Source organism: Dipodomys merriami, unplaced genomic scaffold (assembly GCF_024711535.1).
Source record: "Dipodomys merriami isolate MVZ:Mamm:240054 unplaced genomic scaffold, mDipMer1.0.p SCAF_19, whole genome shotgun sequence".
Lineage (NCBI taxonomy): Eukaryota > Metazoa > Chordata > Mammalia > Rodentia > Heteromyidae > Dipodomys > Dipodomys merriami.
Window position 1 is genome coordinate 28966894 of NW_027203270.1, and position 15712 is coordinate 28982605.

The window sequence follows — 15712 nt, forward strand, 5'->3', positions numbered from 1 at the left end:
AGTGATCCCCTTTACAACACTGAGCCTCAGGAACTCAGGCCATTTCCAAATGGGAATCTCGAAATTCCTCCCCTTGGTTGGAGCACAGAGCTCCTGGGAACAGGAAGCCTTACTGTCCCTTTCAGTGGCTGGGAAGGTGACAAAGAGACAGGTGACAGAAACCTACAAGGGAGGGGCAGTGAGAGGGTGAAAGACAAGCCAATCGTGAACCGGCTCTGGCTCCTCCCCCTCCGGCTGGGAACGTAGTAAGCAGCCAGCTATCGGTGTAAATGTGGGGGGCGGGTGCATGGTGTCACTGTTGCTTTGTGTTACCCGGGTGCCGCCTCTGTACTCCCCACTCAGGTTCAGTTCTGTGTCATTCTCCTGGTTACAAACGCTAAGCTGGAAGAAGCCCTTTTGCCTCCCTTCGATTGTACTTGAGGCCAGAGCCCCAATTGAAGAAATGCTCCTCAGCACAAGGCAGCTGCACAGGCAACTACTGGTGAAGAGTAGGGGCCCCGGGGTGGGGACCAGGGGAAGGGACGCCTCTTTACTACTGCCTCTCTGAGCAAGAGGGGAGTCCCACTCCCTATCAGACCCTGGGTGCATGCAGTTAAGCCTGGAGATACATAGAGGGCAGCCTAGGACAGGATAATACCTGGTACGGGTGTGCAGGTAGCTGATCCTCATGCTGGGATCCAAAGGCCTTACACTAAACCATTTAGCATTTGTGATTTCAGGAACACGATCTCAATCAGTTACTTCACTCCCAGAGCTGCTAGCAAGATAGGAAGAGAAACAGGAAGTCACACTCTTAAGGTATAGTGAGGGCTGGCCCAGTCCTATTATTTCACCGATTAAGCAGGCACTGAGCTACTATTACCTGCCCTGCACTGGGCATAGGCAAGGGCTGGCTCAAGGGTTTAATTAGTAGCTCTAGGCCAAACCCTAGCCAGATTCCAGAGAATTCAACATGGAGAGCCATCCTCTGCCCCACTGCGCCAGGCAGTGGAGGACATTTCCCCTTGGAAGTATGGATCTGGGAGTGTCACCGGGCTGGGTACAGATGAGTGATGGAGAAGCCAGCAGCAGGCTAGGGGAAAGTTCTCAGCCAGGAGGAAGATGTCAGGACCTAGAGGGCAGCAAGCTGCCCTTTGACTCTTAGTTCTCTGCCTGGCTCTCAGAGGGTAACAGGCCAATGTCCCCAAGCAGACAGGATTCGCATGCCCAGGAGCGCCTCAGAGCCAAAGAAGAAGCCAAGAACGCAGGTAAAAATTATACTTTTATTTGAGTCACCAGGAAAAAGATTCAGTTGTGGTTCAAGTCAATGTTCAGAGTCATAACAGGCCAGAAAGATCTGATCCCAAGCACAAGCTCACAAGGGAAGGGATCAAACAGACCGAGGAAAGACAACCCCATATAAAAGATGAGTGGGTAGTTTCTCACACACGCACACATGTACAAACACACACACACTCACGGACAAAATGTTTGGACAGAGGCCATTTTCACAGGGTCACTTGTGTTTCTTTTTAAATACAGGCTTCTGGGGATGGTACATTGTTTTTGTTTTGTTTTCCAGCTATATATATATTTAAAAAAAAAAAAGGCCCAAAAGTGCATATGTGAAGGGAAAAAGGCAGAAACTAAGCATAAAAGTTTTCCCTGGAGGGAGGGGCGGGGCAGGCAGGAAGCAGTGTTGGGAGAATCCATGCTTCTCACCATTGGACTTCTTGCACTGGAGGATTGGTCGACAAAAATTAAGTTCACATTCTAGCTGGGGCGTCTTCTCTTCTGGGATTAGACTGACTAAAAGACCTCTGTGAGGAGAGGCAAAGACCAGGGGTTCAGCCCAGCCCTCGGGGTACTGTGGTCTTCTAAGGGTGGATTGGTTCTGGAAAGGAACACGGACTCCAGCAGCCCTGGGTCCCTCAGCACCAGTGAGACAGCCCCTCCTCTCGGGATAAGGGGGAGAGGGAGAAGGAACAGAGGGAACAGCTGGCTTGCCCTGTTTTGGTAGGGAGTCAGCTGAGTGGAAACAGGCGGCCTCTGGCTCCTCCCACATGTTCAGGACCTTTTCCCTGCCCTGTCCCCAAGACCCGCATTGTGCTTTGAGATCAAGAGAAAATGGAATGGATCAGTGCCTCAGGGACTAGTGCATCACCCAAGACATCAACTGCCCTCACTTCCCACCCTCTACCCCGAGATTCCCCAATAGAATATTCTACCTGTCCTGACCTAGACTGGGGCCTGAAAGGAAAAGGAATGTTTCAGGCAGGATTCTCCCAAGGCCATTTCCTCAGCCACCGGCTTAGGCCTCACCAAGAGGGTACTAGACTTGGACTCTGGGTTAAGTTGGGAGAGGGAGATCCTAGGGGTGACAAGAAAACCTAGAGACGAGGAAAGCCAAGCACGGGCTGGCCTCGTCCCCGGATGGACATAGCACCATCTGTCCCTCTCTCCGCCCAGAGTCAGTGCTTCCAGTTTTGTAACTCCAGGACCCTCTTCCTGGCTACAAGGGGGCTTTATGGAAGTGAGAGGGAAAAGCCCTATGTGAGGCACCATGGTATGAGGGACCCAGGTCCTTCTGGTACTCTAACTCTGCAACTCTAGATATGAAGATAGGGAAGAGAAAATGCCTGCAGCTCAGCAACAGGCCCCGCCCAGGCCAGAACCAGCCTTAACTTCTGCACAGCACCCTGCAAAGGATAAAGGGGGAGGTGGCTTTCTTCAGGTCTAGAAAAATCGCAGGGTGAAATAGCTGTCTATCTGTCTGTCTGTTACAAGCCCAGACACACTTTCTTCTCCTTCTCACCTATTTGCCCTGACCACAGACACTTGCAGTCTCGCTTCTGTCCCAACAGACCCCCACAGGAGACATAGGGCCCTCCTGGCTAGGCATCATTCCAAGACTTTCTGGCATCGCTCCCCACGAGAAGAGGCCCAGCTTAACATGGATCCCCACCACAGGCAGCCCAGTCTCTAACCCTTTGGGCTATGGCTTTCAGCCTGGGAAGCAACTGAGGGTCAGTCCCTGGAGATGGGGGGCAGTGAGCAGAGCTCCGGGGGTGAACACCATTTCTCTGCTTTCTGTGCCTGGCCTAACATAGAAAGGCAAGAACCTAACCCCAGCTCTGCTTGCCCGGGAGCTCTCTAGGTCTGTGTGGGCCGAAGTACAAGAAAGAACACACGTGGGGGCAGGAATTCACATCTCAAAAGTGGGAATTCTATTCTCCTTCTGCGGCCCTCGAGGCAGGGCAGGGAGCCCCCTCTTAGAGGGAGAGAGGTGAGTCGATCCCACAAGTCGCCACATAACCACAGAGCCTCCCACCCCCATCTCAGGGGAACGTGCAGAGTGCTGACTGGGAGCCCCGTGGGGCTGGGGTGAGCCCCAACTCTGGAATGTCTGGGTTGAGGAACTGGGCAGGACAGTGAGAGAGAGGGGCGGTGAGGCTATCTGCCAACGCGCTTCCTGCCCAGGCCCCGGCCCTGCCAGGGTACCCTGCCTAATCTATCCAGAGAGAAATGACGAAGTCAGTGGAGGGGAACACCTTCTAGATGAAAGAACCCAAGAAAAGTGGCAGAATGAGGCTTCGGTTGGCAAAAGAAGCTGGAGAAGGGGTAAGAATAGACAAGCTGTCGCCGATCTTAAAAAAAAAGAGAGAGACACTGAACGGGTGTCTGTGGACGGTGAGGCCCCAGGATGGATGCGATGCTGTGGAATGCACTGAAGATGGAGGGAGGGAGGGGCCACGGGGCTCAGATGGCCTCCACGTAATTGGCTGGCAGCATCCCCGTGTCGCCCGTGCGCTCCACGGTCCCGTACATCCAGCCATCGTCGATCTGCTGCACGTTGACAATGGTGTCCCCATCCTGGAAGGAGACCTCGTCCTCATCCGCAGCGCTGTAGTCATACACCGCACGGTACCGCTTCTGCGGGCAGGGGCGACAAGGCAGCGCTGAGCTACACTCCCAGACCTCCATTTATTTCTAACTCTGGGGGATCCTGAAGCAGGGTTCAGGGGAACAATGAACCAAGACATGGGGAATGGGAAGGGAAGAGTGCCGAGCTGTGTTCTGAAAGTTCTTGTTTCTTAGTCTCTGAGAACACACATCCTTGTTCATAAAGTATTTGGTTACAGATCAAGAGACAGACATAGGGTAAGGGTACACTCTCTCTGCCTCTTGTCCCAGGCTGGGAGACTTTAAAAGCTGGGAGTGGTGACTAAAGCAGGATTGACAATTTCAAGCTAATCTGGGCTAATATTAGCAAGATTCTCTCCCCCCTTCCCCCATGTGTGTGTGTGTGTGTGTGTGTGTGTGTGTGTGTGTGTGTGTGTGTGTGTGTGTGTGTGTGTGTGTGTGTGTGTGTGTGTGTGTGTGTGTGTGTGTGTGTGTGTGTGTGTGTGTGTGTGTGTGTGTGTGTGTGTGTGTGTGTACATGAGCACTAGTCCTATAGATTGAACTCAAGGCTTGGAAGCTAGTATTTTGCCACTTGAGCCACAGCTCTCCACTTCGTGCTTTTTTTTTTTTTTCTAGGGGGTGGGGTGGGGATAAGGGGGGTGGTATTGGAGATAAGGGTCTCTCAGACTTATCCTGCCTGGGCTGGCTTTCTTCAGACTCAGTCTCTTGAGTAGTTAGGATTATAGGCATGAGCCTCCAGCAACTGGCAACCTTATTATTATTATTATTATTTTTGGCAGGGGTGGGGGTAAAAAGGAGCCCAGTGCCAGTGGTTCATGCCTATAATACTAGCTACTCAGGAGGCTGAGATCTGAGGATCATGGTTCAAAGCCAGCCCCGATAGGAAAGTCTGTGAGACTTTTTTTTTTTTTTTGGTGGGTCATGGGGCCTGAACGCTGTCCCTCAGCTCTTCAGCTCAAGGCTAGTGCTCTACCCCTTGACCCACAGTGCTACTTCCAGCTTTTTCTGTTTATGTGGTACTGAGGAATGGAACCCAGGGCTTCATGCATGTGAGGCAAGCACTCTACCACTGAGCCACCTTCCCAGCCCCATGAGACTCTTATCTACAATAAACCACTAGAAAACTGGAAGTGGCACTGTGGCTCAAGTGGTAGAGCGCTCACTTTGAACTGAAGAACTAAGGGACAGCGTCCAAGCCCACAGTTCAAGCTCCATGACTGACAAAAAAAAAAAAAAAAGGTAAAAAGGAATAGACCTAGATCCCCATAAACCTAACACCAAAGTGACAAGCCCTGTTCACTATGATGTGGATTTTTTTTCTTTGGGGGAGTGGGTAGTGGTACTGGGGTTTGAACTCAAGGCTTCAAGTGCTTACTAGGCAGGCACTCTACCAATGAGCCATGCCCTCAACACTGAAGTTATTTTCAAAATAGGATCTCCTGGACCAGCCTGGACTGAAATCCTATTTGTGCTTCCTTGAGTTGCTGAGGAGGACAGGTATGCTCCCCCTGTCCAGCCACTGACTGGGCCTGGCTTCTGATGATCTTTTCCCCCCAAACAGTAAGGACTATAGACTCGAGTCTCATTTGTTTTGTTTTGGAAACAGGGTTTCATTATGTATCCCTGACTCTGTTTCCCAGGCTGACCTCAAACATACCATCTCTGCCTCAGACTTCCAACTACCGGGATTATATGAGTGTACCACCAGGATTATATAAGTGGTCAAATAACTCTTCAGATTGGAGAAAGTGCTCTGAAGGGAACCAGTTGGGGGCCAAATGACAGAAAACATCAGGGGAGATCCATTTGCTATGGGTTGGTTTGGGAAGGGCCTTCAGAGGAAAGGACATGTCAAGACGTGAAGGAAAAAGTAGGTCACCCTCATGAAAAAAGGGAGAACAAGGCTCATGTCTAGAAGACCCCAAGCAGAAAGGTACTTCATCTGTGCCAGGCAGGGAGAGCAGGTAGAGGCATGACTAACTCAAGGTATACCCAGGGCTAGAACACAGGACCCCAAGCCCAGTCAGACTCATTTACTTCACCATACTTCTTCTGTGAGGCTACCCCCAACCTCCCGCCACAGACCAGGAGATGAGTCAAAGGCCAGGGGGTCCATTGGCCTCCGACCTCTGAGATCTCTCCCCTCCAGCCGGTTACTCACCCCACCCCCTCCAGGAGCGCTGCGCTGTATGGAGACAGGGGCTGCAGGCTCCTTGTAACCACCGTAGGACGGGGTCACTTGCTGCTGCTGGGGCTGCTGGTAAGCTGGAAGGTAGGTAAATAAAAGCATCAGAAAATGTCTGGCCAAATCTAACCATCCCCTGAAAAACAATCTCCACGGTCAAAGGCTTGTTGCCTACGTGTATGCGCGTGCGTGTGTGTACAGGCAAGCACGTAGTGCCCTGGGCTCCACAGCTAGGGCTCTGCATCTTGTCATGTGTATGGGTGGGTTAGGAGGGAGGGTCCTGCCCTCAGCCCAGCGCAGGGCTTGAGCCCAAGGTTCATACCCTTGCCACTGATATGGCCTGGCGGGGAGGGGGAAAGAGGGTGTAGAACCAGCTCTCTGAAAGTATGCATGTATGCCTTGGGCTTTCTCTTCAACCTCTTTCCTAGGGTTACAGCAACCTGGCCTCACAGCCTGTGTCTCCACAGGTGGACACTCACCTGTGGTACTGGTTGGGATGTGGTGTGGCTGCTGCTGCTGATCTGGGGGCCGCCGGTAGCTGCTGCTGTCCTGGGATTCTCGGCGCTCCGGTTCCATCCCCTCACCCCCACTGGGGCCCATGCGGCTCTTCTCAAACTCCTCATGGTATTTGATCTGCAGGGCAGACGTGCCAGGTGAAGGATCCCACAGCAAACCAACCACTCCCTTCCTGAGGTCACTTAAGACAGGCATAGTGGTGAACACTTATAGTTCCACTTACTGGGGGAAAGCTGAAGCCAGGAGTTCAAGGCCAGTCCAGGCAACATAGTGAGATGCCTGACTGGGGAAGCACTGAGAAGAGGGAGGGAAAATCCTAAGCTGGGACAGTCTCCTGCAGGGCTCCACGAAGACAAAGCACCCACATACATTTTTGGACAAGAGACTTAGCCTTGACAAGTCTTAGTTTCTACCTCTAAAATGGGATATCTGAAGCCAGGTGCTGGCAGCTCATTGCCTGTGGTCCCCGATACTCAAGAGGCTGAGATGTGAGGATCAGTTAGAAGCCAGCTCAAGCAGAAAAAGTGAGGCTCTTGTGTCCAATTAACCAGTGGAAAGCTGGAAGTGGAGCTGTGGCTCATGTGGTAAAGTGCCAGCCTCGAGGGAAAAAAAGCCAAATGAGGGCTCAAGGCCCCAAGTTCAAGTCCTAGTATTAGCACCAACATAAATAAAATAACACAAAATAGGATATGGGTGTCACCTGAGCTGCGCTGGAGGCTGTGCTGAGATGATCACTGTCACAGGACCATGTGAATGAAAGCATCAGACGAACGTGAGCTGTCATTTGTGTGTATCTATGGCACAGATTGGGCCTTCCCTGCCTCCTCAGGAATCATCAGGAACACTGCCAACTCCTGCTGACTGAACCCTAGGTGCCAAGCACTGTGCTTGGTATTTAAAAGTACCACATCTATGGGAGACTTCGCCTGGCAGAAGGGGCTTGCTTGCCTAAAGACTGGCTTGCATATTCCTGTTGCTGACACACATTTGAGCATAAACCCTCAAATCGCATCTATTTTATAAACACATTTTACAAATAGGGAACATATAATGTAACACATGATATTATTTTTTTTTTTAAGGAAACACAGAAGTTCTAAGCTTTTCACGTAGCCTCAAGGGGACTTCCTACCCCCATTTCACAGAGGAAACGGATGATGAGATCAGCCAAGAGGAGGTGCTGAGGCTCAGGGTTTGAGTGTTCTGTGGCTGCAGGGCTGGTCTAAGACTGGAGAGGAAGTGGCAGGGTGATAGAGTGAGCAACCCATCCTTACCCCCAGGGAAAATGAGGAAAGCGGGGACAGTCCCAGAAACCAGTTCCGTCCCAAGGGTTCAGGCAGGCCTCGGGCACCTGCCAGGAGGTAGCTCTTACTTCCTGTTCACAAGGATCCTGCCCTGCCCTTTCCTGATCCTAGAAACACTGAGGGCAGGGAAGAGGGAAAGGAGCAGGGCAAAGATGACTGTTTCCTGTAGCCAGTGGGAAGAGCGCCTGACCCTGTATCCAGGCCAGCAGGGTGGGACTCGGCTGTGATGGCCCAGCACAGCCTCCTTAGCCATCCACTCTCCACAGGGAGTCGTTGCCATCTCATCCTTGACATTCGCTGCCCACAGTGAGCCAGTGAGCCCTTTGCCAGGCACGACAAAAGCGCTGTGGCTAATTGGGAATACCTGTGTGGCATGCAAGGCTAAATAATAGTTATTTACTAAGGTCTGGGCTAGAGGCAGAGGATGGCTCACCTGGTTTGAGTTGGGATGGGTCCCTCTTTTCCCCATCCTGTTATTTCCCTTTATGACCCACACCCAACATGGCAAAATATGCCTGGGGAGGGGGCTCACTCTGGTGAGAGTGAAACCCTCCAGTCCTACTGAGAAAGGTCCCCGAGGGTCAAGTGTCCATATAGGGCAAAAGGTGAATTTCCCAAGCCCTACTTCCCCTGGTGACCTTGGCCCCTGGAGGGACACAGGAGAGGACCCCTTCTCTGTTCCTGAACCTCCAAGTTCACTCGCATCTGCCCTTCAGACTTTTATCCCTTGTTTACTTTCTGTTAGTGAAATGAGGCTTGATCCCAGGAACCAGTGTGTGCGGGGCAGAGTGTAGAGGTGGGGAAACAGATGTCTGTGCTGGGGCCTGGGGGTGCCGGACAGGCCTGCAGGGCAGGTATTCCTGGCACAGGGCCCAGCGATCCTGGGTGACAGCCTCTCGGGTGTGGCTGTGTGCACTGGAGCTGGTGAGATGGAGGCTCTGGGGAAGGGACAGGTTGGGGCTGCAACTCCTCTTCTGCCCCAAGGCCAGGTTCTGTCCCTCATCACTGTTCTGTAAGTCAGCCCTTCACCGTGGCTGCTAGCCAACACTCATGGCCCATTCCATTTTTTTTTTTTTTTTTTGGGTCCGGTTGTGGGGCCTGAACTCTGGGCCTGGGCGCTGTCCCTCAGCTCTTCAGCTCAAGGCTAGCGCTCTACCACTTGAGTCACAGCGCCACTTCTGGCTTTTTTCTTATGTGGTGCTGAGGAATCGAACCCAGGGCCTCATGCATGCAAGGCAAGAGCTCTACCACTGAGCCACCTTCCCATCCCCTCCATTTTTTTTTTTAACCTTGGGAGTGTCCTGTTCCCCTCTAGGCCCCAGTCCTGATGGTCATGATGCCAGCTGCTTGGGTAGTCCTGAAGACCTGCTCTGAAAGCAGGTGTGGTCACGTGTGTATTTCCACAAGCAGCTGGTGGAATCCATCTCACTCTTTAAATGCTGTTCCTTGCCAGGCACCAGTGGCTCACGCCTATAATTCTAGCTACTCAAAAGACTGAGATCTGAGGATCCAAGCCAGTCAGAGCAGATAAAGCCATGAGACACTTATCTCCAATTAGCCAGCAAATAAAACCATAAAATGAAACTGCTCAAGGAGTAGTTCCCAAATCTAGCAAGCAAGAGGTCCTGAGTTCAAAACCCCAGTATCACACATAAATGTAAATTGCTACCTGTGGATAAATGTGTAAAGAACTTAGGGAGTGAAAACCCAGACAGCCAATAGTGGCAGCCTGAACACAAGGCATCCTCTTCCTCAATATTAACAACCTCCACATTTGCACAGCCCTGCACCCTAAAGCCACTAACGCTTCTCACACATTACCTAGACTCTGATGACAATCACCCCTAAATCAATCATAGACACTTTACATTCCCATTTTGCAGAGAAGGAAAATGGGGCTCAGAGGGACAGTAAGTTCCACAAAAGAACTTTCACTGCTCTGAAACAGCAAGTTGGTTACACAAGGACACAGTGCCGGTAACACAAGCCCCTTCTTCCTGAGAGCAGACTACCCACATGTCCATGTGCCCAAAGTCCTAGTTGAAGCCTGCTGGTCTGCACCTCCACTTCCTCCCCAGCAGAGGAAGAATCTGTTAGTACTGTGCCTGCCTCCTATAGGTTTAAACAAATAGGCAAGGAAATATTGTCTGGCCTCTGAGGGCCTTGCTGATCAAATTTCTGATGGTCTCAGAGCTTTCCATGAGGCTGAGTCAAGGCTTCAGCAGAGGCCCAGTGGAAGATCATGTAAGATCACACCCCAGCTGTCCCATGAGGCCTTCAGTGCACAGGCAGTCAAGGCCTAGACACCTTGGCGTTGATCTACTGGCCAGACCTCCATATGACTAGGTAGTGTCTCTTCCAAAGCTCTGCTGGCGGAACTTCTGCTTTCTGAAGCACCTGCTTCCTGATTGTGGTGGAAAATAAAAGCCTGACTGTCCACACATCCCTCCCCGCGTGATTCTGCATCAGGGCCAAGGAGGGAACATCAGTCTTTGAATGGAATAAACTACTCACGTGCCAACTCTTTCTCCCCCCTCTCTTTCTCAGACAATAACACCTCCCAAATCTCTAGGATTTGCTGAAATCCTAGTTTCTGTGGTCTTATATGCATTACTCCTTTCCTTAGCCAGTCCAAGAATTACATTACCATTATCACCCCCATCTTATCGGAGAGGAAGCCAAGGCTGAGGAGGTGAGTGCCTAAATCAGAATCCAGTTCTAACATCAGGCCCTAGTTCTCAATTTCCATTGCAATACTGCTTGTGGTACAAGTCACAATGTTTTATTTTTTACTTGCACTCTACTACTTAAGCCACAGCACCACTTCTGGCCTTTCTGATAGTTAATTAGAGATAGTCTCATGGACTTCCCTGCCTGGAAACCATTATCCTCAGATCTCAGCCTCCTGAGTAGCTAGGATTGCTTGTTCTATTTCTTGATTTACATATGATACTATGTGTTCTAATTCACAGAGGAAAAAAAAATGGTTAAAATTGGGCCTAGGGAAATATCTCATTGGCAGAGCACATACTTAGCAAGGGAAAGACCCTGGGTTTGATCCCCAACAAAAATACCAAGCTATGTACAAGAGAAGCAATACATAAGCAAATATGTAGCTGGGTGCTGGTGGCTCACACCTATAATCCTAGCTACTCAGGAGGCTGAGATCTGAGGATTGCAGTTCAAAGCCAGCCTGGGCAGGAAAGTCTGAGACTTTTATCTCCAATTAACCACCAGAAAACCGGAAGTAGTGCTGTGGCATAAGTGGTAGAGTGTTCTCCATGAGCTGAAGAGCTGAGGGACAGTGCCCAGGCCCAGAGTTCAAACCCCACAACCAGGGAGTGAGGTGGAGGGAGAGTAAATACCTAAAGACAGGTGGAACTCCAATATCTGAACTTTCTCATATGTTAAAGACCTCAAGAAGCCCAGTGCTGGTGGCTCACACCTATAATCCTAGCTACTTAGGAGGCTGAGATCTGATAATTGTGTTTCAAAGCCATCCGGGGGCTGTTCTCTCCAAGCACCAGAAAACCAGAAGTAGAGCTGTGGCTCAATGTTGTAGACTGCTAGCTTTGCACAAAACACTGAATTCAAGACCCAGGATGGACACACACACACACACACACACACACACACACACACACACACACACACACACACACACACACACACACACACACACGCCAGCTACTTGGTTAGGAAGCAGAGGTAGGAGAATACCCAGCTGGGATTAGCCCAGAGCTCATGATCAAAGGCCAGCACAGCAAACACACAGCCTGAACCCACCGTCAGCATCCATCCTCCCATCCTTTAGTGTGGATAGCACTGCCACAAACATATACTTTACAAGACTTTATTATACCTCTCAAGATGTCCTGTGCATTCTTACTATTCCACAAGGGACAATTTCACTCAAACTTTTATTTATTTATTTATTTAGTCAGTTGTAGGGCTTGAATTCAGGGCCTGGGTGCTGTCCCTGAGCTTTTTTCACTCAAGGCTAGTAGTGCTCTACCACCTTGAGCCACAGTGACACTTCTGGCTTTGAGATAAGAGTCTCATGGACTTTTCTGCCCAGGCTGGCTTCGAACTGTGATCCTCAGATCTCATCCTCCTGAGTAGCTAGGATTACAGGTGTGAGCCACTGGTACCTGGCTTCAGTCAAACATATGGGCTTGCACAAGCTAAGCATGCATTCGTTCTACCTCTGAGCTGCTTACCAGGAGTCTCTCTGACTCTTCAGTCACAACATAGAAAGTAGATAGGTTAATCTTTGAATAATAATATCATTGTTATTCACACAACAGAGGACAGGTTGTGTGCAGCCAAAGCGACCGTCCCGCTACACACACTGCCATTAGACACTTGTTTTTCAAGAGCTCTGGCTGGTAAAATCCCATCTGCAGCCTACTCTTGCAGGGAAGGCAAATTTTCATCTCTACAGGACAGTCTGACCTTTAGAAACAACCACCCTTCATTTGGTGCTAATCTGCGAAGGGACAAGCCACATACAGGAAACAAAACACAGGTGTGGCTCCTGACTCTATCTTTCCCAAAATTCTTCTGGAGGCTGGCATAGTGTAGCACCCGAAAGTGATTTAAAGTTTCCCTGGGGGGTTCTGGGGCAGAGCCAAGGTCTAAAGTCCTGACTTAAGGGTCAGTGCACTCAGGAGCCCAGGGAAGTATGGATTTTACACACACACACACACACACACACACACACACACACACACACAGAGGGCTATCTCAGGTGGCATGGGGGAGGGGAGGTTGCCTTTGTGCTAAAAGCCCTGACTACAGGGTATTTATTCTGACTTGTTTCATATGTTGCCAGACAGACTTTAATTGCATTCATTAAAAGCAAGAAAGACTCTTCCAGCTTGTGGTCACACTTCACAGGCCCCGGCTACAGCTGCAGAAGCAGCTGAGGCGGACGCCAGGTCAGGTTCAAGGTGCCTCCCTCAGCTCTGGGCTGAGGACCATCCGCTAATTGCAGCTCTGTGGCTGTCGATAAGATGGTTATCTCCTTGGGGTGGCAGTCTGGCCATAGGGAGTTTTTTGTTAACTAGGATTCCTCAGACATTAACACCTCTGACAAAGGGGGGCAGTGGGGTGGCAGGGGAGCAGGTGAAATAGGCTGGGTATGGAGTATTCTGGAAGCCTTCCAAATAGGAAGACAGGGATCACTGGGCTTGCTTGTCTCCTTCTTTCTCTAAAACTCATAGGATGAAGCAGTGAATGAATGTGCTGCTGGGCTGGCAGTACCAACAGGGAGCAAACAAAGAAGAAAGACAAGGAAGCGCTTTCACAATAAAAAGCCACAAATTCCAGCTTCATGAGCCATTCCAGGTTTTCCCCAGTGTCCAAGGTCATGCCCTGCCCCCCCCCCACTTCCCCATTGGGAGCTCTGAAGACAGACCCAGCTACCCCTGAAGGTTCTCACCCAGAGGGGAAGCCCTCAGGCATGAGCCTGACCCTCCAGGCTCAAGGGAAGGACTTCATTCTTCACATCTGTAATATCAAACTGTATGTCCATAGCTTGGTTGCTAGCTTCCTTCCTTCTTCTCATTCCTTCTTTCTTTTCCCCTCCCTCCCTCCCTTCCTTCCTTCTTGTCTCAAGTCAGCAAGACACCAAGTGTCTCATGCCTGTCATCCTAGCTATTCAGAAGGCTGAGATCTGAGGATCACAGTTCAAAGCCAGCCAGGGCAGAAAATGCCATGGGACTCTTATCTCCAATAGACCACCAAAAAGCCCAGAAGCAAGGCTGTGGCTTCAGTGGTAGAGTGCTAACCTTGAGCAAAAAATGCTCAGGGATATCCACTCAGGTTCAACTCCCCCCAGTACATGCACACGCAGACACACACATTGTCTCCCAATGTAACCTAAGCTGGCTTTAAACTCAAGGTCCTCTTGCTCCATGTTCCCCAGTGCTGAGATTACAGGTATTGCACCACAACTGTTTCTTTTTTTTTTTTTTTTTTGGGTCCGGTTGTGGGGCCTGAACTCTGGGCCTGGGCGCTGTCCCTCAGCTCTTCAGCTCAAGGCTAGCGCTCTACCACTTGAGCCACAGCGCCACTTCCGGCTTTTTGCTTATGTGGTACTGAGGAATCAAACCCAGGGCCTCATGCATGCAAGGCAAGCACTCTACCACTGGGCCACCTTCCCAGCCCCAACTGTTTCTTTATATAAGCAGACATCAGCCTAAAAGCCACCATACTGGCATGGCTGATTCTGCTGGCTGTCCTGCCCTTCTGAGATCTACCTGACCCATGGTTACAGCCCCCGGGAGGCCTGGCCCAGCCAACTTGTAGAAACTCCTCGCCAAGGAAGCCCAGTGGAGGAATGGCAAGGGGAAGGGTTAAGGGATGAAGGGGAAGGGTATAAGGATGGGGGGAGGGGGAAGGGAGGAGAACACAGTGTGAGTACTAGAAGAGCCCTCTCCAGCCTCTAACCCCACAGCCACCAGCCATCAAACACAAAATAGCATGCCTCCTCCATCTACAGGACCTCGGTGTCCGGGCTGGCCAAGTACATCCTGCTGCTCTGTGCATGGGCTCCTGAGCACCTACTGTGGTTGTGGCTCAGAGAGGCACCTTACTTCCACATACCCCACATCGGACCCCCACGAGCCCCAGAACCACACCGCCTGCTGGTCTGTAGCTCTGCCAGAAAGGAAACTGCTACCTGCTCCCTGGCCCCAGCTGCTATGGATGGCAGTGAGCTGAGCCCTCCTCCACCCACTCCCCCCCCCCCCAGGCACAGCCAGGCAATGCCGACCAGCTCAAGGCCAGGGTCAGCAGGCAAGCCAGCTAGGGTTTTCACACAGGAAGGAAGAGCAAGCGGGGGTGGGAGGCTGGTGAGGGCGGGCGGAAGTGACTACAGTGCCAGCACCTAGTGGCAGACAGGAGGCCTCCCTCCCTCCCCAAACCCCAGTTTTCTGTGCTAAGATGAAGTATATAGTGTGTACCTTGACACCCACCATACCCAGAGAAGAAAAACCAGCCTCAGGGAGTGGGGGTGATTTAGTACAGAGTCCCTGTCCCACCCTCACCCCCTAAAAGGGTGGCCCCTTCAAGGCAGAAATGCAGACAGAAAGGCACCTGGGGACCCCAGCTCTCCCCTTTCCTCTGCTTAGCCGAGTCAGCCAAACCCTCCTGTAAGGGCAGTGAGGAAGCTGGCCTCCTGCTCTGTCAGGCCAGCAGGAGGGAGGGGACAGTGTGGTCACCATAGCAGGGGTCTGGAACTCACGTTGCTGATCTGGTCCTGGGTCTTCTTGATTCTCTGCAGTTCAGGTGTGTCTGCCACCACGCTGAAGCCTTTACCCTTGCTCTTCTCAAATTCTTCCTTGTAGCGCACCTGGGGGCCAAGAGAAAGAGGGATTGGATTCAGGAGGTGGAGACAGGGGCTAGGAGAAACATCTTGATGAGAAATCCCCAACACAAAGCAGAAGGCTTGACCCAGGATATTTATCAGTGTACTCTGAGTGGCAGGCTCAGGGCCAAGTGCCTTCATGAATCATATTGCTTAAATCTATACAGGCACACACTCTGTCCTATTTTATTGATAAGGAAACTGAGTCATCAACAATTAACGTCTCAGGCTGGGAATGTGGCTTAGTGGTAAAGTGCGAGTGCTTGCCTAGCACGCATGAAACCCTGGGTTCGATTCCTCAGTACCACATCAACAGAAAAAGCTGGAAGTGGTGCTGTGGCTCAAGTGGTAGAGTGCTAGCCTTAAGCACAGAAAGTCTCAGGGACAGTGCCCAGGTTGAGTTCAAGCCCCAGGATTGGCAAGAAAAAAAAA

The 15712-nt window shown here is 51.1% G+C and overlaps 1 protein-coding gene across 1 annotated transcript in view; it reads right to left on the bottom strand.

Annotated features, from left to right (window-relative positions):
• Nucleotides 1-1243: 1243 nt before the first annotated feature.
• Lasp1 (LIM and SH3 protein 1) overlaps nt 1244-15712 on the bottom strand; it is a 40050-nt gene continuing 25581 nt past the window's right edge. Inside the window, exons 4-7 of the mRNA XM_070028171.1 lie at nt 15158-15265; nt 6568-6721; nt 6065-6168; nt 1244-3912 (exon numbers count right to left, since the gene is read on the bottom strand). Coding sequence (XP_069884272.1) covers nt 3739-3912; nt 6065-6168; nt 6568-6721; nt 15158-15265 — 540 coding nt within the window. The 3' untranslated portion in view covers nt 1244-3738. The remainder of the gene's footprint in view (nt 3913-6064; nt 6169-6567; nt 6722-15157; nt 15266-15712) is intronic.